The sequence below is a fragment of the Tursiops truncatus genome, chromosome 1, assembly GCF_011762595.2.
Source record: "Tursiops truncatus isolate mTurTru1 chromosome 1, mTurTru1.mat.Y, whole genome shotgun sequence".
NCBI classification, from domain to species: Eukaryota; Metazoa; Chordata; class Mammalia; order Artiodactyla; family Delphinidae; genus Tursiops; species Tursiops truncatus.
The window spans coordinates 145,971,194-145,995,811 of record NC_047034.1 but is presented as its reverse complement, the minus strand read 5'-3'; the positions used below and the strand labels follow the sequence as shown (position 1 = coordinate 145,995,811).

Sequence of the window (24,618 nt, the reverse complement as noted above, 5' to 3'; positions counted from 1 at the left end):
TCTTGGGGCTTGGCAAAGTAGAGAATCACTAAGTGATCTTGACAAAATGGTTTCAGTGGAATGGTAAGGGTGGAAGCCTGACTGGAATGGATTAAAGAGAATGAAAGAAGAGATAGAAGAAATGCCTATAGAGAACTGTCTTGAGGAATACTGCTGTAAATGGGAGCAGAGAAATAGGGAAATAGCTGGAAAGAGAAAGAGAGTCAAGGGAGTATTCTTTATTTACTATTCCTAAGTGAGAGACAGTATAGCATGTTTATATACTGATGGGAACGGCTCAGTAGAGAGACAAAAACTGTTGATACAAAAGAAAGGACAAGATAATTCCTAGGGTGATGTCCTTGAGTAGGTTAGAGGGATAGGATGGGATCCAGTCCACAACAGGATCTTGGACAAGGACATGAATGGAACAGGAAAAAGGCAGACTATTTACATTCATGTTGACAGCTATAGCAACAGGAGCATGATGGAATTATGGCTTCTAACTGCTTCCATGTCCTCAGAGAAACAGGAAGCAGCTTGTTAAAAGGGAAGGGGGTGGGTTGTTGATCTGAAGAGAAAAAAAAGAATATGTGAAATTATCATCTAGGAAAAGTGAGAGAGCAAATGGATTGCGGAAATGCAAATTCAGCTGGGCAGTACTAAATGCCCACTTAAGATTAGCAGTCACAAAGTTAATGTGAGACCAATCAGCATGATGTATTTTTCTCCACATTCAGCTGCCCAGGTATAAGCAAAAACTAGATGGAGAGTTGAATTTAACAAGTGTTGGAATATAGTTAGACGACTACTATGAAGGGAGAGAGGAGCAAGTTTGGAGAGAGGATATATTCACAAGGGTAACTTTAATAGTGGACCATGGACCCTAAACAGAGAAGGAGGGAAGTAAAGACATGAAGGAATTGTGGTGGTGGATTTTTAATTATGCCTCTCCCTCACTGTAATCTTCTTGAACAGAAGAATCATGCTATTCCTTCTTATATCCTAGCACCTGGCCCAATGCCTGGCATATATCAGATTCCTAAAGATTTGTTAACTATCCAGATTTTCTATAATAAATACTATTTGCTGATTTTTTTAAATGGTTACTGAATTGAAAAACCTCTACTTTCTCATCACCTACTCTCTGCAGTCTGACTTCACTCTCATTCCTCTCATTTGAGGGTCACCAAATTCAGACTCTGCTCACTTCCTCTATCCCAGGCTCAGATTCTTTGCAGTGACTGAAATTTCCCTACTCCCTTCCTTCCCTCCATCTCCACTTCCTTCTTAATATTTCATACTCCCATGACCTCTAGGACATTACTCTTTTCTCTCAACTCTTAGACTGCTCTTTCTCTGCCTCCATCCTGCTGCTAAACACAGTTATTCCCTAAAAAAATTTGCCTTCAGCCTCTACCCATTTTTTCCAAAATAAACTCTTTCTTTAAAATTCCAATTATTCTATATAGATGGTACCTGAATCTTTTTCTGGCCCTATACTCTCTCCTAAGCATTAAACCTAAATTTCTAGCCATATTCTAGATATTTTTTAACCTGGAAGTTCTGAAGCAGCTAAAAATCAACTGCTCCTGGCTCTCCTATTTCTATAAATGGCACATTCATTCTAAGCCCCGCAGGGGTCAAACCAGTCACTTTTAACTCCTCCTCAACCTCATACCTTTTCTATTATCAAATTCTTTTAGCTCTTAGCTCCACATTGCCTCTTACTTTGATTCCTCAACTCCATTCCTAGAGCCACCATCCTACGTAATAGTTCATTTAATCTTTCAATCATGTCATTTTCCTGCTTAAAACCTTTTATTAATTTTTTTTGCACTTAGAAATAAATTTCAAATTCCCTACCATGGCTCATCAGGCTCTCTGCACTGGGCTCTTTCCACTTTCAACTTCATCTCCTACCACTCTGTGGTTCACACTGGAAGCCAGGCACAGCAGTCTCTGCATTCATTGGATCCACCAAATCTTTCCAAAATCAGTGTCTTTGCATTTTCTGTTCCCTCTCCCTGGAACACTTTTCTGGATGGCTCTTTCTAATCCTTCAGTTTTCCAAAGTCATATCCTCAGAGAGGTCCTCCTGAAAACTATGTGAAATTCCCTTTCCTCATATTCTGTTATCAGATAACCTTATGTATTCCCTATATAGCACTTCATACACTGTGAAATTATCTTTTCTTTTTTTTATTGAACTAAGTTGATTTACAATATTGTGTTAGTTTCAGGTGTACAACAAAGTGATTCAGTCTCATTTCTTTTTTGGCTGTGCCTCGCAGCTTGCGGGATCTTAGTTCCCCAACCAGGGATTGAACCCAGGGCCATGCCAAGTCCTAACCACTGGACTGCCAGGGAACTCCCTCATTTCTTTTTTATGTGTTTATTTTGTCTCCCTCTCCCCCACTAATACCCCTTCCCAAATATAAACACTATAGACAAGAGACCATGTCTGGCTTGTCCATCATTTTCTTTTCCTAGAACAATGTGGGCACTCAATAATATTAAATGATTAAAGAATAAATCTAATTCTGGATGATCATTCCCTCTCAATTAATAATAGCCTTTTAACTCTTTACTAGTCTCTATCCTTTTTTATTTTTTTCTATTCAAATATGGTCTGATCATATAACTTCCCTATTTAAAAAATGAAATGGGGGACTTCCCTGGTGGCACAGTGGTTAAGAATCTGCCTGCCGATGCAGGGGACAGGGGTTCAAGCCCTGGTCTGGGAAGATCCCACATGCTGCGAAGCATCTAAGCCCGTGCGCCACAACTACTGACCCTGTGCTGTAGAGCCCGCAAACCACACCTACTGACCCCACGTGCCACACCTACTGAAGCCCACGTGCCTAGAGCCCATGCTCCGCAACAAAGAGAAGCCACTGTAATGAGAAGCCTGCTCACTGCAGCGAAGAATGGCCCTGCTGGCTGCAACTGGAGAAAGCCCACGTGCAACAACAAAGACCCAACGCAGCCAAAAATAAATAAACTTTTTTAAAAAATGAAATGGTTCCCCCTCCTCCCTATGATAATAAACACAAACTCCAAATTTTAGAATTCAAAGCCCTCTTCAACATGACCCTTTTCCAACCTTCTATCCCCTACTGCTTTTTCCTCTTTTCAAATGTTACCCTCTAGCCAAATGGGATTGCATCTCACAGAACAGGACTCTATAGTTCCTCACCTTCATATCTTTGTTCCTATTGTTACCTAATCCTGCAAACCTTCTCTCCCAACTTTCTACATATCCAAATCTGTTAGGAGGTAACTATGAAATATAAGCAAGAAGATGGTGGCTTAGATTTGGATGGTAGAGAAGTGTGAAGAGATTATGGATGTAGATTTGGAGGTAGAGTTGGCAGGGCTCGTTTAATGATGGCTTGGATGTGAGGCTGAGGGAAAGGGAGGAAAAAAAAAGATTTGTGGTTCTAGTAACTGTAGAGTTCGTGGTTCTGCTTCTGAAAAAAGGAAAGACTAGAAGAGAAACAGTCTGGGTAGAGGAGATGCATTAGAAATCAAGAATTCTGCTTTGATTATATTAAAATTAGTATGTCCTCTAGTTATCTAAGTAGCAACTGGATATATGCATCTGGAATTCAGGAGGTCAGAGCTGGAGATAAGGTTTATGAATCATCACCACGAAGCTGTATATTAAAGCCATGGGAGAGGACAAGCTCACCTTGGGAGAATGGAGAAAAGGAGGCCCAATTCTGATCCCTGGGATATTGAGCAAAGGAGTTAGGAAGGAAATTAGGAGAGGGTGATGTCACAACAGCCAAGACAATAAACTGTTTCTAAGAAGAAGTGTCTATGACTAATGCTGTTAAGAGGTCAGGTAAGGTAAGAAAGAAGTGGCCATTGGTTTAGCTGTCCGTGTAGAGTAGTAGAGACAGAAGCCTGACTGGAATGGGAAAAAATTAAGTTGAATGAATCACTGTAGAACACTAATTATTCCTCAGCACAACTGAAGTCCTAAGGTATTAATGTCTTTACTAGAAACTGATATAAACCCCAAATTTCTAGCATAAAATATGGGATTATTTTTCCTAAAGATACTAGGCTGGAAAGGCAACAAAGAGACAGATAAGTCTGGATTTGAACTCATCCTCTGCCACTTATAAGCTAAGTGTCTTTAGGACAAGTTTCTTAACAAAGTTAAGCTTCAGTTACTTCATCTATAAAATGGAAATATTAATAATACCTACCCCATAAGGTTGTTTTGATAAATAAATAGATATTGAATGTAAAATGCTTAGTACAAGGAAGTGGTTATTGTCACTATTGTTATCATTATTCTTTTATTTAGATATTCCTTTAAAAAAAAAATCACAAGACTTTACTGCCCTTAGGCTATGTTAATTGTTAAAACTGAATGTGGAAATATCTAATACAGTATTCCTAACCTATTTAAATATACATCCCATCTGGGCTTCCCTGGTGGCACAGTGGTTAAGAATCCGCCTGCCAATGCAGGAGACACAGGCTCGAGCCCTGGTCCGGGAAGATCCCACATGCCACAGAGCAACAAAGCCCATGCATCACAACTATTAAGACTGCGCTCTAGAGGCCGCGAGCCACAACTACTAAAGCCTGTGTGCCTAGAGCCCATGCTCCATAACAAGAGAAGCCACCGCAATGAGAAGCCTGCGCACCGCAACGAAGAGTAGCCCCCACTCATCACAACTAGAGAAAGTCCGTGCACAGCAACGAAGATCCAACATAGCCAAAAATTAATTAATTAAAAATATATCTATAGGGCTTCCCTGGTGGCGCAGTAGTTGAGAGTCCGCCTGCCGATGCAGGGGACGCAGGTTCGTGTCCCGGTCCGGGAGGATCCCGCATGCCGCAGGGCGGCTGGGCCCGTGAGCCATGGCCGCTGAGCCTGCGCATCCGGAGCCTATGCTCCGCGGCGGGAGAGGCCACAACGGTGAGAGGCCCGTGTACCGCAAAAAAAAATATATATATATATACATATATATAAAGTTTTTTAATAAATATATATACATCCCATCTTTGTAAATATAAAGAATGATACATCCACGTTATGAGATTCTAATACGCCCACATGGATGGCATGATATAGGCTGAGAATTGCTTTATCTTCTACATATCCTCATCAGCCTAAACTATGTTGAGTTTAACTCTCTGAAGTCTGTTATTGGAGGGGTGGATTCCCAGCACATCATTAATAACCTTAGGCTGTGCCCATGACCTCTCCTTCACTCATAAGGTCAACAGTATATTTCTTACTCATTACATTTAGGGATTTTAAGCCTGTCTGTCTTATTGCTACATAAAAATAAAAACTGTTGCCTTTTTAATATAACATTTAAATATTTAAATGTGTAGAAAAAGGACGGTTAGCCAAACTAAAAATTATGTATCTAAATTAAATAAAAATATGAAAAAATTTGTATGTAAAGATTTAAATAAAATACGGGAATCTTTGTATACCCAGAAATAAATAATCCTAGTAGAACCCTAGCCAAAATGCTGAAAAATACTCACCGCAGAGTCAAAGTGTAATCTCCCTGCATTTTTGTTGAGGCATCTCTGACCAAGAAGGTACCGTCTGGCATGTCCCGTAATTTGTCATTTACCTCCTCCCTGAAGAACAGAATTATAGGAAAAATGAAAAAAATGTAAGTGTTGGTTTTTCTTCTCACATATTATCACTAAGACTAGTTGGGAGGTAGGTACGTCTAAGGTTATAGAATCATGGGGGCTGCCAGAGGTCATTTAGTTCCTCCCCGTAGATATTTCTTTCTGTTTTGATTTTTGGTGTTATGCAATCTAAGGAAGGGTATTTGATTTTTGAACTCTTCCAGGTTTCAACTGTCTGTAGGGAATAGTGTTTCCATTAAGCCTTTAGGGCTTCCTTAGACAGGTATGAACTTGTAGAGTTTCAGAAAAAAACAACAGCTGTTTAGAAAGAAGATTAAGTTTAAGCAACAGTGGCAGCTGGGTCAGATCAGAGTGTGGATAATTTACTTAGTTCACAGCCTTTAATATAATATTCTCCAATTTGAATTTATACTGATAACAAATTCCTTCTGCAGGGCTGGTTTAGGCCTTTAAGGAACAACACTAGAAGACTCAAAGAAAATGGCAGAGCATAAAAGAAACTTGAATTATAGAACCACATGGTCTTAAAATATAAATTACGTAGTATTTAAATATAACAGATCCTTTTATTGTACACTGCTAAAATTTAAATTTTCTGATCAATTTGAATATGAAATATATTAAGTCTTCCTTAAAAAATTAAATAAGGAGGGGCTTCCCTGGTGGCGCAGTGGTTGAGAGTCTGCCTGCCGTTGCAGGGGACATGGGTTCGTGCTCCAGTCCAGGAAGATCCCACTGCCGCGGAGCGGCTGAGCCCGTGAGCCATGGCCACTGAGCCTGTGCGTCTGGAGCCTGTGCTCTGTAGCCCAAGAGGCCACAACAGTGAGAGGCCCGCATACAACAACAACAACAAAAAAAAAAAAATTAAATAAGGAATTACCATATGACCCAGAAATTCCACTTCTGGGTATACACCCAAAGAACTGAAAGCAGAAACTTGAACAAACATTTATACACCAATGTTCACAGCAACATTATTCACAATAGCCCAAAGCTGTAACAATCCAAATATTCACCAAAGCCAAATGTCCAGATGAATGAATAAATAAAAATGTGGTATATACATATAATGGAATAGTATTCAGCCTTAAAAAGGAAATTCTGACACACGCTACAACATGGATGAACCTTGAAGACATTATGCTAAGTGAAATAAGCCAAACACAAAAGGACAAATGTTATATGGTTCCACTTATATGAGGTACCTAGAATAGTCAAATTCATAGAAAGAGAAGGCAGGATGGTGCTTGCCAGGGGCTGGGGAGAACAGGAGGAAAGGGGAGTTAGTGTTTAATTGGTACAGAGCTTCACTTTGGGAAGATGAGAGTTCCAGAGACGGATGGTGGTGATGGTTGAACAATAATGTGAATGTACTTTATGCCACTGAACTGTATATTTAAAGAGGGTTAAAATGATAAGGAAAAAAAAAGAAATGAGTGCTACTTTGTAATGGGAGAGAACAGACAAGAGAAGGAGAAGGACAAGCATATTGAGCAATATAGAAGCAACCTGGAATCTGACTTGGCAGAAATAGATAGGACTTTTTAAAAACAAGAAAATACAATGTTCAAATTTTAAAATATATATACATATATATTTTTTCCTTCTGTAAGTTCAAAGCTTCCCAAAACCACATTTTACCCAAAAAGCAAATCTATACTAGAGTCCTGTTTCTCAAAAGGAGGTGTGTGAAGGGTGCATAAAAATCACCTGGGGAGGTTATAAATGCAGATTCCTGGACCCTACCCCATGACTCTTGTGCATGCAAAGATTGTGGAACCATTGCCTTAGAAACAGAAAAGGAAAATTAAGTACAGATAAATATCTTTTGTCCTAAAACACATGCACCTATCCTAAATGTATAGGTTTCATTTATTCAGAAGTCTATCCTCAATACAGTATTAAAAGTAATAATCACAGCCATAATTGAAAGATTTTCTTGTCACTTTTTTTTGTGGGAAGAAAAGCATTTAGAAAATTTGAAAGGTTCTCCTAAACAATTTTTTAAATGGTAATCTTTAAATGACAACTTGTGGGGCATTAAAAATGTTTTATTTTAACTCATAATCTCAAAATTATTTTTTTAAACTTCATTCAATTATAGTACCCTTCTAGTTACCTTGAAATATCCCCCCAGTACCATTCTGCATCCTGAAGAGAAACAGAACCGTCCTTCATTCCATTTGTAATGGCTGAAGTCATTGGCTTAGGTGGCTTTGGTGGAAGAGCTAGAAGAGAAATGAATATTATTATTTTGTAGATGTAAATTATTATTTGTTTTCTAATTTCCTCAGTCAAACACAGCTCATTAACCAATGTACACTAAGATTCAAATAATTATAAATCAAATTAAGAGTTATTTTATGTTAAATGTTAAACATTAGCCAAAGAAAGAGTCCTTTTAGAACTCTACTAATAATTGCCTGAAAAAATGAAATATTTGAGCTATTTGCGTTTTCTTCCTTCTTATAAAGTACTAGCTTTTCGTTGGATTCCCTTCTCCTAGACCAGGGGTGGGGAATAGAGAATGTCTGTGCCACCATTCTTTCAAGGTGGCATTGTGAATGAGCGGCACTCCTTTCCTCCATGCCAGGAATTGGTCTCAAAATCCACGTCATTTTTTCTTTATGCAGTTTTTTTTTTGCCCCACCGCGCGGCCTGCGGGGATCTTAGTTCCCCAACCAGTGATTGAAACCGTGCGCCTGCAGTGGAAGCGTGGAGTCTTAACCACTGGACTGCCAAGGAAGTCCCCTCAAAATCTGTGTTATTCATGCTTCCAGGCATCCATTATCAGTCCATCAGAGTGAGATAAAGTCTGTTTGTCATCCCTGCCTTAGGCAGAGGAGTGAATGAATTGCATGAATAGACACCACCCAAAATGGCTTTGAAAGCAGTGAGCTGATTCAGCTCAGTTCCCTGGTTCGCAGAAATACGTATTAAATGTCTATCATGCGCAAGAAAGTGCTAAGAAGTGGGGATACAGACTTGAGTAAGCCACCGTCCCTGGCCTTGAAGAGTTTACAGCTTTGTGAAAATGTTTGCCATGATGGTCGTAATTAGACTGTCCATCTGGAGCATGCCCACTTTTGTCAGGCGCACTGGGGCTCCCTGGCCTTCCTGCCTCTCCAGTCCTGGCCCAATCTGCCCCCTACTTTATGATTTACTGACAATTATCATGAACCAGCTCTTCTCTAAATTTGAACATCACATCCTATGGTTTTGGTTTTTTGTTTTTCACAGTATGCTCTTTCTCACTACTTTCCATAGTCTTCTCTGTACTTCATTTTTCAGAAAAGGATGATATGAGATCTGCTTTATTTAAAAATACTGACTAGGCACCACAGCCTCTGTAGCTGAGGGCTCAGTAGCTTGATCCCATGAAAAGGAGGAGCAAGGCCAGGCAAGTGGTTATTGGGAGAGAAGTAAGCTGTTCACGTGTGCGTTTATACCTATGCCTTTAACACGTTTCCATAAAAAGTATTAATAAAGAAATGGACATTGAGACACTAGTCCTGACTAAAAATCAGTTGATTCTGCCTTTGTGATAACTATCAAAGGGTATGTTTCATTCACATAAGAGTACTTATTTTTCATTTTCTGGTGTTAACTTAAGAACACAATATAAAATACACACCAATTGACACAGACTGACATCTGCACTTGACATAACCATTTACATCCATTCCTTACAGGAGACAGATTAAGTGTAAAAGATGGTCAATTTTGAGTTGCAAAGGTTGCAGAAATGACTTTGGTAGGGTTGGGTAGTGCTTTGTCAAATGGATGTCATAGTTTATTACTAGTAAAGAGAAAGGAAATGTAGTTTGCATTACTGTGTCAGTTTTTCTAAAAAAAAACTTAATAGGGGCTCTATATTTAGTGGTCATATTAGGAAAAATGATAATCTGTAGAATGAATAGTTATGTTTTGTTACAACTAATACTTTCTTTGTTAAAAAGGTTGTATTGGCCATAAAAAGGAACGAAATTGGGTCATTTGTAGAGACATGGAGGGATCTAGAGACTGCCATACAGAGTGAAGTGAGTCAGAAAGAGAAAAACAAATATCGTATATTAACGCATATACGTGGAACCTAGAAAAATGGTACAGATGAACCGGTTTGCAGGGCAGAAATAGAGACACCGATGTAGAGAACAAACGTATGGACACCAAGGGGGGAAAGTGGCGGGGTGGTGGTGGTGTGATGCATTGGGAGATCAGGATTGACATATACACACTAATATGTACAAAATGGATAACTAATAAGAACCTGCTATATTAAAAAAATAAATTAAATAAAATTCAAAAAAAATAAAGGCTAAAAAAAATGTATATTTGTACACACACACATAATAAATTAAGTAATTTTAAAAATAATAAAAAGGTTGTATTGGGACTTCCCTGGTGGTGCAGTGGTTAAGAATCCGCCTGCCAATGCAGGGGACACGGGTTTGAGCCCTGGTCTGGGAAGATCCCACATGCCGTGGAGCAACTAAGCCCATGCACCACAACTACTGAAGCCCGCATACCTAGAGCCTGTGCTCCGCAACAAGAGAAGCCACCACAATGAGAAACCCACGCACTGCAATGAAGAGTAGCCCCTGCTCGCTGCAACTAGAGAAAGCCCACGCGCAGGAACGAAGACCCAATGTAGCCAAAAATAAATAAATAAATAAATAAATTTTTTTTAAAAAGCTTGTATTGAGTCTTCAATTTCAAGCGTGGCTTAAAATGTAAATATATCACATGATGCATTTAAATACAATGATGCCTCTGAAGCAGTCAAACAGCATTCGTTTTGTGTTTAGAACTACAGAAGAAAATCTCTTCAACTAAAATAGTTCTAAATTAGAAAAAAAATAAACTTTTAATTCTAAACAGATGTCCAAAAAACTTCTCTCTCAAAAGACAACATGAAGCCCCTTCACAAACAATTCAGTCCAAAAGCCATTAAGGGAGAGCTGATCATGATGGCCAAGAGCTGGTGTCAGAGCCCAAAGCAGGTGAGGGAGGACTATGTCCATGTTTGAGGGCAGCTGCACAACAAGGATCTCAGAGCTCCAGCAGGGTGAGGAGGGAATCCTCAAGAGGGCAACTTGGCGTGGGGTGTTGAAGGTGAGTGAAGAAGAAGGGCAGTGGCCTGGGACCCGGGTGGCACAGAGTGTTGGAGACCAAGCTAACAAGGACACAGTCCTAGGAGGTGGGCATCCCAACACAGTGGGGCAAAGCCAGATTAGGATGCAAAGAATTTCTAATTGGGCAGGGGATGGGAGCGGGTAGGCAGAATGTAGCAATAACTATGAAAGACTGGGTAATACAGAGAAATGGATCAAATAAGTGGAACTACTATAGATAATAGGAGCTGGGGTTCTCACAGTCTAAAAAGGAAGTTACAGATATGGAAAGGCAGAAAAATAGAATGAACCCCCTGGTTTGGACTGCAATTGCAGCTATTGATGTGAACTCATGGAATTCAACAGATAGATAGATAGATAGATATAAATGTCTGTACTTATAGAAAATACAACTATTCCCTAGCTCTGTCCCCTGAGAGGTCCTGGGATCAGCAAAATCCTAATATGCACACCTAGCACCCAGATCTTGGTTTCTAATGCCATTCTCTACTAAAAGGAACCAGGGCTCTTTGGAGAAATGGCTGAGGTTGGGCAGAGCAAGTACCAAATGTACCTGGAACATTATGTTGTGCTAAAAAGTAACCAAGTACTCAAAGAATGAGGGGTCATGACAAAAGAACAAAGAAGCCAGCTTGAAGGGGCTCCCACTACCAAATCTGGGATAACGGGAGCATCAATACAAATAACAATAGTAAGGGAATATAAGCCATTAAACAAAATAGGAATCTATGTGTACACACAGATATAAATAAATAAATGAAAAAATTGAAAGATTAATGAGGAAGACATATAATTTCGAAGGCCTTCCCACAAATGCTTATTAATCACAAAAGTATTGAAAAAGACTAATATAATAGTGGAGAAACCTGACAAATATACCTTAATCAAGGTTACTACCAACAGTAATGGTGAGATCATGGGCCCCCAACAGGATGCATCACGGACACAACATCACTTCTGCCAAATACCTGCCATATATGCATAAGCTGAATCTAATCATGAGGAAGTCAGACAAACCACAGACAAATCATCAGACAAACCACAACTGAAAGACATTCTACAAAATAACTGGCTTGGTGCTTCCCTGGTGGTGCAGTGGTTAAGAATCCGCCTGCCAATGCAGGGGACATGGTTCGAGCCCTGGCCCAGGAAGATCCCACATGCCACGGAGCAACTAAGCCCGTGCACCACACACCTAGAGCCTGTGCTCCGCAACAAGAGAAGTCACCGCAATGAGAAGCCCACGCACCTCAACGAAGAGTAGCCCCCGCTAGCCAACTAAAGAAAGTCCACACGCAGCAATGAAGACCCAACACAGCCAAAAATAAATAAAATAAATAAATTTATTTTAAAAAAAAAGATTCCCTCTAAAAAAAGAAAAACAAAACTGGCTTGGAATCTTCAAAAATGTTAAGGTCATGAAAGTCAAGAAAGACTGAGGGAAGATTCTCTAGAAGACTAGAGAATCATGACAATTAAATACAATGTGTGAGTCTGGACTGGCTCCTTTTGTTATAAAAGACATTACTGGGACAATGGCAACACCTGAATGGGATCTGAGGATGAGGTGGTAGTAATGCATCAATGTTAATTTTCTGATTTTGATAGTTGTATTGTGGCTACGTTGGAGAATGTTCTTATTGGTGGGAAATACACACAAACATGGTCATCATGGACTATCATGTCAGCAACCTACTCTGAATGGTTCAAGAAATCAAGTTCTTTGTATCGTACTTGCAACTTTTCTTTAAGTTTTAGATTGTTTCAAAAAAACTTCTTTTTTAATTAACAAAAAAGTTATAGATAATACTGTGGGGAAAGGGGAACAATGTGAATGTAAGAATGCAGTTGGTCCCCTATCTCACACCATATATGCAAATATTAACTCAAAATGGATCAAAGACCTAAATGTTAAGAGCCAAATGATATACCTGACAAAAAATTGTATCTAAAACACATAAAGAACCTTGCAACTTAACAGAAAAAAAAGTGACTAAAATTAAAAATGGGCAAAGGATCTGAATAGGTATCTCTCCAAAGAAGATATACAAATGGTCCACAAGCACAAGAAAAGATATTCAATATCATTAGGCATCACAGAAATGAAAATCAAACTGCAATGAGATACCACTTCATACCCACTAGGATGACTATAATCAAAGAGACAGATAATAACAAGTGTTGGTGAGGATGTGGAGAAATTGGAACTTTCATACACTGCTGATGAAAATGTAAAATGATGCAACTGGTTGGAAAACAGTCTAGTAGTTCCTCAAAAGGTTAAACATACAGTTACCATATAACCCAGCAATTTCAATCCTAGCTGTATATTTCAAGAGAAATGAAACATACAACCATACAAAAACTTGTATATAAATGTTCATAGCTGTATTATTTATAATAGCCAAAAAGTGGAAACAACCCAAATGAATAAATAAAATGTGGTGTGTGTGTGAATACATATACATATAATTAAATATATTTAATATTTAATTATAAATTAAAAGGCAGTAAAAAGGAATAAAACATGCTGTAACATGGATAAACCATGAAAACATTAGACTAAGTGAAAAAACAGTCATGAAAGACCACATATTATATGATTCCATTGTCCAGAACATGAAAATCTATAGAAGACAAAGTAGAATAATGGTTGAGTTGAAGGGGAAAAGGGAATGACAGTTAATGTATGCAGTTATGTATGCAGGTTTCTTTGGGGGGTAATGAAAATGTTCCAAAATTGCTTGTGGTGATGGCTGCACAACTCTGTGAATATATTAAACACTACTGAATCATATACTTTTTAAGTGGATGAATTGTATGGTATGTGAATTATATCTCAATAAAGCTGTTTTTTTTTTTTAAAAATCAGGCTTCTGAAATCACTAGATGGGGAGAGCTTGCTATAATCCATACTTTTTTTTTCTAATTGGCTACTTATTTATACTTATCTTCTTTGAAAAGGATGTGGCTTATAAAAGTAGCAACAGTTGGAACTATAATTTTGTAGAATTTAAAATTTTTCTACGTATAAGGATTAACAGTTTAAACGTGTGCTATACAAAAGCACTTTGCTATCACTATGAAAGGTACAAAGACAAGGCACTCAAAAGAACAAATCTAGAGGGAATGACACTTAGAAACACCTAACCATAATTCTCAGCAGAATGAGGTAAATAACTATAATAAAAGTAAAGTAAGGTGCAATGAAAACCCAGCAAAAGGAACAATTGATCCCCTCCTGGGAAAACTTCAAGTTCAAACACTGGGCTTCTCAAACCTAGTCCTTACTGAACTGAATGCCATGACCAGGAGGGCCCAACAAGAACCAATTCGCCTCCTTGAATCAGCAGGTAGGTTACAACCTAATCACCAAAAGGAGCCACAGAGACTTGCTGCTGTCTATATTCCTTCTCTGGGAGAGCTCTATACTGAACTGAGTTGACCAGCAGCTTGGGGAATCTGCTATTTATGGATAATGACAGTTTACTGATAGCTCCACCACCACCAAACAGATAATGACCACGTCACATGTATTACAGAGGGCTCCCATAGCCTCCTTAAAACTTGCTTGTCTCATCTGCAGAAATATAAGAAGAATGAAATGATTATAAAGCTGTTCCTACATAAAGTTGCTAAAAGAACACAATTAAGAATGAATGAAATACTGGCCTATGTCTACATTCTCATCTAATTAAACAAGTATTTATTGAATACCTTCTATGTTCTAAAAGCTGGGAATACAGCAATGAACTAGACAGACACAGTCTTTATACTTATGAACTTTATAATCCGAAAGGATAAACTTCAAGATAATTCATCATTCTTAAAATCATCAGTATGTTCAAATTTAGTTCAACTAAACTAACATGAGTCTTCAAACTAAATGTTTTGCTTTCTCTAGCAGTTGATCTCCCTCCCATGTAAATTATAGAATTTACTGGACAAAAGTAAGTAAAAATTTACCTTACAAAACCTTCTTATTACATGGAGATAAGCATATTTTTATCTATATGTCACTTCCAGATTATGATATTATAAATAAAGGGAAAAATTACAAATCACATACATTTTAAGTAGGTCAAGTGGAACACATAAAGGGAGAAGCTAATTAGGGTACATTAATTACCTTTCAACCCCTTGACAAAGTGATTCTTGCACTGAGTAAGCACTGCAGTGCTGAGTGATAAATTAAATGCACCTGAGCAAATATTGGGCTGGCCAAAAAATTTGTTCATGTTTTTCCAAAAGGTCTTACAGGAAAACCCAAAAGAACTTTTGGGCAACCCAATACCTTCCTACATAAGTATTCATAAAATACCTAGCACTTTTGTTTCTATCTAGTAGACAATGAACAGTACTTCTCTTCCCATTTTGAAAAATTATATTACAAGTTTTAAAATATTAGCCATACATAAAGATGTTTCAAATCCAGTTTTTAATATGTAGATATACGAACAAACATATACACATATATGTTTGTGTGTATGTATATACATGCATAAAAACATCTGGAAGAATACACAAACTGCTAATAGTGTATACAACAGGAATGTTGGGAGCAACACAGGAGAGCACTTTACCTATATATGCATGCTTTATTTATGTATGTTTAAAAAAAAAACCAAAAATGGTTATGAATAATTTTTCATTTTAATTTGTTGTGTTTTCTGACTTTTTTAAAAAAACTTTCAAAAATTCACTTTGATTTTTTTAATTAAAGAGAGTGTTCAGGGGCTACAATGCTGTAAAAAAATTATTTCTTTGGTCATAATCTACAAATAATGTACAAATAGAAGATTAAAGTATTGTATCAAGTTAAATGTACTGGGCTTCCCTGGTGGCACAGTGGTTAAGAATCTGCCTGCCAATGCAGGAGACATGGGTTCAAGCCCTGGTCTGGTAAGATCCCACATGCCGCAGAGCAGCTAAGCCTGTGCACCACAACTACTGAGCCTGTGCTCTAGAGCCCACGAGCCACAACTACTGAGCCCAAATGCCACAACTACTGAAGCCCATGCACCTAGAGCCCATACTCCACAACGAGAAGTCACCACAATGAGAAATCCACACACTGCAATGAAGAATAGCCCCCGCTTGCCGCAACTAGAGAAAGCCCGTGTACAGCAACGAAGACCCAACACAGCCAAAAATAAATTAATTAATTAAAAAAAAAAACTACTAGAGCTAATAAATAAGTTTGGCAAAGTTGTAGTGGTCCAAGGTCAACACATAAAAGTCAGTTATATTTCTATAAACCAGCAATGAACAATCTGAAAGAAAATTAAGAAAACAATTCCATAAATAAGTGGAAACACATCTTAGGTTCACAGATAGACAAAAGCAATCTACAGATCCAATGTAATCCCTATCAAAATTGCCATAGGCTTTTTGTAGGACGAGAAAAAGCAATGAAATTCATATGGAATTAAAAGGGACCCTGAATAACCAAAATAATCTTGAAAAAGAACAACAAGGTTAGAAGATTCACACTTACCTGTTTTAAAACTTACTATAAAGCTACAGTAATCAAAACAGGATGATACTGGCAGAAGGACAGACACACAGACTAATGGAACAGAACTGACAAATCAGAAATAAACCCTCATATGTATATGGTAAACTGATTTAGGACAAGAGTCCAAAGACCATCTTTGGGAAAGTCTTTACAACATATGGGGCTGGGGAAACTGTATATTCATATGCAAAATAATGCAGTTAAACTCCTACCTCACGCTATAAAAAAAAAATTAATACAAACTGGATAAAGTCCTAAATGTAAGAGCCAAAACTATAAATACCTTAGAAGAAAATATATAGGGAAATCTTCACAACATTAGATTTGGTAATAATTTCTTGGATTTGACACCAAAAACACAGGCAAAAGGGAAAAAATAAACTGGAATTCATCAAAATTTAAAACTTTTAGGGACCTCCCAGGCAGTCCAGTGGTTAGGAGTCCACGCTCCCACTGCAGGGGGCACGGGTTCGATCCCTGGTTAGGGAACTAGATCCCGCATGCTGCAAGGTGTGGCCCAAAAATAAAGTTAAAAAAAAATTTTTTAACCTTTGTGCATCAAAGGACACCATCAAAAAAGTGAAAAAGACAACTCACAGAATGGGAGGAAGTATTTGCAAATCATATATCTACAAGGGTTTAATAACCAGAATACATAAAGAACAAATCAACCAAAAACAAACAACTGAATTTAAAAAATGGGCAAAGGACTTGAATATTATTGCTCCAAAGCAGATATACGAAAGGCTAATAAACACATGAAAAGATTATTATTAGTTATTAGAGAATTGCAAATCAAAACCACAATGAGTTATCACTTCATACCCATTAGGATGGCTATTATCAAAATAACAGAAAATAGCAAATGATGGCAAACACCTGAAGAAATTGGAACCCTGGTGCATTGGTGCTGGGAATGTAAAAATGGTACAGATGCTGTGAAAACAATTTGGTGGTTTCTTAAAAAGTTAAACATAAAATTACTAGATTATCCAGCAATTCCACTTGTAGGTATATACTAAAAGAATTAAAAGCAATGACTCAAACAGATACTTGTACACCAGTGTTCATAGCAGCATTATTCACAATAGCCAAAGGCAGAAACAAACCAGTGTCCATCAATAGAAGAACAGACAAATAAAATGTGGTATACACATATAAAGGAACATTATTCAGCCTTAAAAAAGAATGAAATTCTGATACAGGTTACAACATGAATAAATCCTGAATGCAGAATGCTAATTGAAATAAGCCAGACAAAAAGGATAAATACTGTATATTTATCTCAACTTATAAAGTACCCAGAATAGGCAAATTAATAGAGACAGAAAGTAGAATAGAGGTTACCAGGAACTGTGGGGTGGGGAGAATGGAGGAATTATTGTCTAATAGGTACTAAGTTTCTGTTAGCGATGATGAAAAATTCTGAAAATTGATATTGGTACTGGTTGCACAACATTATGAATTTACTTAATGCCACTGAATTACACACTTAAAATGGTTAAAATTGGGCTTCCCTGGTGGCGCAGTGGTTGAGAGTCCGCCTGCCGATGCAGGGGACACAGGTTCATGCCCCAGTCCAGGAAGATCCCACGTGCCGTGGAGCGGCTAGGTCCGTCAGCCATGGCCGCTGAGCCTGTGCGTCTGGAGCCTGTGCTCCGCAACGGGAGAGGCCACAACAGTGAGAGGCCTCCGTACCGCCAAAAAAAAAAAAAAAAGAATATACCACCCCAAAGTATGCCACTTTGGCATGAGGATTATTTTGAGCTGAAGGCAATTAAGAAACAGAAGACACAAGAGGAACTCTCTGCCCTCCCCTTTTCTGTCTAAAGGCAGGGCATATATTTCTATTTGCAAAGACATCTCCCTCTCCCATACCAGGAAGACGAGAATGACTCAATCACCAGAAATGACTTTTATCACAGGAGACAGCACCAACTGGAGTCTGCATAAACAAACCTTACTAAAATGACCCTTATCTTCCATTAATTTCCCCATATATTTACCTTCCCACAATTTACTACCCCTAGAATCCCAAATCCTTTTAACTTTGTCTAGTCACTTCTCCACAATTTATCACCCTTTCTTAAAATGGTATACAAGCTCTCACTGGTTTTTCAAAAAGATTTTAAAAATAGACAAATATTTAGCTAGACTTACCAAGAAAAAAAGAGAGAGGACTCAAATAAAATCAGAAATGAAAGGGAAGACATTAGCACTGATACCACAGAAATACAAAGGATCATAAGAGACTACTATGAATAATTACATGTCAAAAAACTGGACAACCCAGAAGATATGGAAACATTCCTAGAAACATACAACCTATTAAGACTGAATCATGAAGAAACAGAAAACATGAACAGACCAGTTACTAGCAAGGAGATTGAATCAGTAACAAAAATCACCCCAACAAACAGAAGTCCAGGGCCAGACGGCTCCACTAGTGAGTTCCACCAAACATTTTAAAAAGAATGAATACCAATCCTTCTCAAACTCTTACAAATAATAGAAGAGGAAGGCCAATATCTCCAATGAACATAGATGCAAAAATCATCACCAAAATATTAGCCAACTGAATTCAACAATACATTAACAGGATCATACATCATGATCAAGTGGGATTTATTCCAGGAATGCAAGGATGGTTCAACATCCATAAAGCACCATGTTGTGATATACCACATGAACAAAATGAAGGATAAAAGTTATATGATCATCTCAATAGATGCAGAAAAAGCATTTGACAAAACTGAACATCCGGGCTTCCCTGGTGGTGCAGTGGTTGAGAGTCCGCCTGCCGATGCAGGGGACACGGGTTCGTGCCCCGGTCCGGGAGGATCCCACATGCCGCGGAGAGGCTGGGCCTGTGAGCCATGGTTGCTGAGCCTGCACATCCGGAGCCTGTGCTCCACAACAGGAGAGGCCACAGCAGTGAGAGGCCTGCGTACCGCAAAAAAAAAAAAAACTGAACATCTATTAATGATAAAAACTCTCAACAAGGTGGGTACAGAGGGGGGACTTCCCTCATGGTCCAGTGGCTAAGACTCTGCGCTCCCAATGCAGGGGCCTCAGGTTTGATCCCTGGTCAGGGAACTAGATCCCACATGCTGCAACTAAGAGTTCAATGCCACAACTAAAAATCCTGAATGCCACAACTAAAGATCCCACATGCCACAACGAAGATCCCACATGCCACAACTAAGACATGAGGCAGCCAAATAAATAAATATGTTTTTTTTAAAAAAGGTGGGTACAAAGGGAACATACCTCAACACAATAAAGACCATATATGATAAGCCCACAGCTAACATCATATGCAATAATAAAAAGCTGAAAGCTTTTTTAAGGAACAAGACTTATTTATTTATGGTTGCATTGGGTCTTGTGCTGTGCGCGGGCTTTCTCTAGTTGCGGCGAGCAGGGGCTACTCTTCGTTGCGGTGTGTTCTCCTCATTGTGGTGGCTTCTCTTGTTGTGGAGCACAGGCTCCAGGCACACAGGCTTCAGTAGTTGCGGCATGCAGGCTCAGTAGTTGTGGCTCACAGGCTCTAGAGTGCAGGCTCAGTAGTTGTGGCACGTGGGCTTAGTTGCTCTGCGGCATGTGGGATCTTCCAGGACCAGGGCTCGAACCCATGTCCCCTGCATTGGCAGGCAGGTTCTTAACCACTGTGCCACCAGGGAAGCCCAACAAGACAACTTTTATTCACCACTTTTATTCAAAACAGTTTTGAAAGTCCTAGCCAGGGCAATTAGGCAAAAAAAAAAAAAAGAAAAAAGAAAAGGTATCCAAATTGGACAGGAAGAAGTAAAATTGTCTCTATTTGCAGATGACAATATATTACGTATAGAAAACCCTAAGGACTCCACCAAAAAAGCTGTTAGAACTAATAAACTCAGTATAGCTGTAAGATACAAAGTCAATATATAAAAACCAATTGCATTTCTATACTAATAATGAGCCATAAGAAAGAGAAATTAAGAAAACAATCCCATTTACAACTGGATCAAAAAGAATAAAATACCTAAGAATAAATTTAACCAAGGAGGTAAAAGATCTCTACACTGAAAACTATAAGGCACTGATGAAAAAAACTGAAGACACAACTAAATGGAAAGATATTCCACACTTATGGATTGGAAGAAAACTGTTAAAATGTTCATACAACCCAAAGCAATCTACAGATTCAATGCAATCCCTATCCAAATTCCAATGGCGTTTTTCACAGAAATAGAAGAAACAATCCTAAAACTGGCACGGAACTACAAAAGACCCCAAAGAGTCAAAGCAATCTTGAGAAGGAATAACAAAGTGGGAGGCTTCAAACTTCCTGAACACAAACTATATTACAAAGCTAAAGCAATCAAAACAGTATGGTATTTAGCATAAAAACAGACACATACGTCAATGGAATGAAATAGCCCAGAAATAAACCCACACACAAGGTTAATTAATTTATGTCAAAAGAGCCAAGGATATACAAAGGGGAAAGGGCAGCCTCTTCAATAAATGGTGCGGAGAAAACTGGACAGCCACATGCAAAAGAGTGAAACTGGACCACCATCTTACACCATACACAAAAATCAACTCAAAATGGATTAAACACTCAAATATAAGAGCTGAAACCATAAAATTCCCAGAAGAAAACAGAAGGTAAGCTCCTTGACATTAGTCTTGGTGATGGTTTCCTGGATTTGACACCAAAACCAAAGGCAACAAAAGCAAAAATCAACAAGTGGGACTACATCAAACTAAAAAGCTTCTGTACAGCAAAGGAAGCCATCAACAAAATGAAAAAGCAACCTACAGAATGGGAGAAAATATTTGCAAATCATAAATCTGATGAGACAGTAATACCTAAAATATATTAGGGACTTCCCTGGTGGTCCAGTGGTTAAGGCTCTGCGCTCCCAATGCAGGGGGCCTGGGTTCAACCCCTGGTCAGAGAACTAGATCCTGCATGTCACAACTAAAGATTCCGTGTGCCACAACTAAAGATCCCTCATGCTGCAATGAAGATCCCACACACGGCAACAAAGATCCCGTGTGCCGCAACTAAGACCCAGGACAGCCAAATAAATAAATAAATAATTTTAAAAATAAATAAAATATATTTTAAAACTTATGCAACTCAATAGCAAAAAATCTGATAAAAAATGGGCAGAGGGGACTTCCCTGGTGGGACAGTGGTTAAGAATCCGCCTGCCAATGCAGGGGACACGGGTTCGAGCCCTGGTCCAGGAAGATCCCACATGCTGCGGAGCAACTAAGCCCGGGCGCCACAACTACTGAAGCCGCGTGCTCTATGGCCCACGTGCTGCAACTACTGAGCCCGTGTGCTACAACTACTGAAGCCTGCGCACCTAGGGCCAATGCTCTGTGACAAGAGAAGCCACCGCAATGAGAAGCCCGTGCACAGCAACGAAGACCCAATGTGGCCCAAAAATAAATTAATTTTAAAAAATGGGCAGAGGATCTGAATATCCATTTTTCCAAAAAGACATCCCGATGGCCAACTGTTACATGAAAAGGTGCTCAACATCACTAATTATCAGGAAAATCCAAATCAAAACTACGAGATATCATGTCACATCTGTTACAATGGCTATTATCAAAGACAAGAGGGAGGCTTCCCTGGTGGCGCAGTGGTTGAGAGTCCGCCTGCCGATGCAGGGGACACGGGTTCGTGCCCCGGTCCGGGAAGATCCCACATGCCGCGGAGCGGCTGGGCCTGTGAGCCATGGCCGCTGAGTCTGCGCGTCTGGAGCCTGTGCTCCGCAACGGGAGAGGCCACAACAGTGAGAGGCCCGTGTACCGCAAAGGAAAGAAAGAAAAAAAAAAGACAAGAGGGGCTTCCCTGGTGGTGCAATGGTTAAGAATCCGCCTGCCAATGCAGGGGACATGGGTTTGAGCCCTGGTCCGGGAAGATGCCACATGTCTCAGAGTAACTAAGCCCGTGCATCACAACTACTGAGCCTTCGCTCTACAGCCCATGCGCCACAACTACTGAGCCTGTGTGCCACAGCTACTGAAGCCTGCACACCTAGAGCCCGTGCTCCACACAAGAAGCCACCACAATGAGAAGCCCGTACAACACAACGAGGAGTAGACCCCGCTCGCCACAACTAGGGAAAGCCCACACGCAGCAACAAATACCCAACGCAGTCAAAAATTTAAAAATTTTAAAAGGACAAGAAATAACAAGTGTTGGCAAGGATGTGAAGAAAAGAAAACCCTTGTGTATTGTCAGTGGGAATGTAAATTGGTACAGCAACTATGGAAAACAGTATGAATGTTCCTCAAAAAATTAAAAATAGAATTAATGTACGAACCAGCAACTCCACTTCTGGGTATTTATCCCCCAAAAATGAAAACACTAACTCAAAAAGATATATGCACCCCCATGTCACTGCAGCATTATTTACAGTAGCCAAGATATGGAAAACAACCTAAGTGTCCACTGATGGATGAATGGATAAAGAAAATATATACAATGGAGGGAATTCCCTGGAGGTCCAGTGGTTAGGACTCGGTGCTTTCAGGCTTTCACTGCTGTGGCCCAGGTTCGATCCCTGGTCAGAAAACTAATATCCCGGCAAGCCATGTGGCTCGGCCAAAAAAAAAAAAAAAAAAGAAAAAGAAAATATATACAATGGAATATTATTCAGTCATAAAAAGAAGATAATCCTGCCATTTGTGACAACATGGATGGACCTTGAGGGCATTATGCTAAGCGAAATAAGACAGAGAAAGACAAATACTGTATGATCTCACTTATATATAGAATCTGAAAAAAAAAGAAAAAGAATGAAAAAAACAGAACTCATAGAGAGAACAGATTGGTGATTGCCAGAGGAAAGGGATGAGAGATGGGTGAAATAGGTAAAGGTGGCAAAAAGATACAAACTTCCAGTTATAAAATTAATAAGTCCTAGGGATATAATGTACAGCATGGTGACCATAGTTAATAATACTATATTGTATATTTGAAAGTTGCTAAGAGAATGTATCTTAAAAGTTCCCATCATGAGAAAAAAAATTGTAACTATATGTGATGATAGATGTTAACTAGACTTGTGATCACTTCACAATATATACATATATCAAATCATTATGTTGTACACCTGAAACTAATATAATGTTATATATCAATTACAGTCCAATTTAAAAGAAAAGAAAATTTTAAAAATATGGCATACAAGCTCTCAAGCCTAACTGCTTCTTTGGGTTTTCACTTCTTTTCTGTGACATTCCTGTGTATATATGAGGAGTAAACCTTTTCTTTTGTTAATCCGGCATTTGTCAGTTTAATTAGCAATCCCCAGTAACTAAACCTATGAGGGTAGAGAAAAAGGTTTTTTTCTCCCTCAAAGGTGATATAGTGGGCACCAAAAATATTTATTAGGCATTCACAGGATATTTCAGTTATCACTAAACCAGACCTAAGTAACATATGCAGAACCAAAAGGCAAACATAAAAGCAGTCATCTCTGTACTAGGGAAAAAGTCCTTAGCACCTCTGGCTTAGTCAGCTGTTACTGGTAGTTTAGTATAACTAGAGATGGCAAACTAGTAAATCAGAAATTGTTTTTAGGGCTTCCCTGGTGGCGCAGTGGTTGAGAGTCCGCCTGCCGATGCAGGGGACACGGGTTCGTGCCCCGGTCTGGGAAGATCCCACATGCCGTGGAGCAGCTGGGCCCGTGAGCCATGGCCTCTGAGCCTGCGCGTCCGGAACCTGTGCTCCGCAACGGGAGAGAGGCCACAACAGTGAGAGGCCAGTGTACCGCAAAAAAAAAAAAAAAAAAAAAAAAAGAAATTGTTTTTATTTTCATAAAGAAAAAGAAAAAATAAACTACTAATTCATGTTTACTCTTTACAGTTAATTCATTTAAGCTATATTTAGATACTGGTTCTGATCAATCAACTAAAAGTAAAAAAGGAATTTGCAATGCTTTCTTAAAATCTTTATGTATCAACCTCTTACATTTTTTTAATTCTTAATATTTACCCTCTAAATAGTAAATCTTATCTTCTACAAATATCCTTGACATAAAAATTCTGTTTAAGAAAAGTGTTTCATTCATATAAACCTTTGCTGTATGGTACTGAGGGTACTGTGTTTAAGTACTAAGTAAATAAAGAAATTATCCTGTTAAGTGTAGTCAAAGGCAAATGATGTTATCAAGTACACATAACAAACCTGAAATATTTCATCAGATGATAAATTCTGACTACCTGAATAGAAAGTGTTATCTATGGTACTTTAAATGACCATTTTATTTAAGAAGTACTCTGAATTTCTAGAAACATCAAACTAGCTATTACTAACCACTGCTAAGGAACCAG

The 24,618-nt window shown here is 38.8% G+C and overlaps 1 protein-coding gene across 1 annotated transcript in view; it reads right to left on the bottom strand.

Annotated features, from left to right (window-relative positions):
• PIK3R3 (phosphoinositide-3-kinase regulatory subunit 3) overlaps positions 1 to 24,618 on the bottom strand; it is an 85,331-nt gene that overhangs the window by 29,981 nt on the left and 30,732 nt on the right. Inside the window, exons 2-3 of the mRNA XM_019937870.3 lie at positions 7,739 to 7,847; positions 5,503 to 5,601 (exon numbers count right to left, since the gene is read on the bottom strand). Coding sequence (XP_019793429.1) covers positions 5,503 to 5,601; positions 7,739 to 7,847 — 208 coding nt within the window. The remainder of the gene's footprint in view (positions 1 to 5,502; positions 5,602 to 7,738; positions 7,848 to 24,618) is intronic.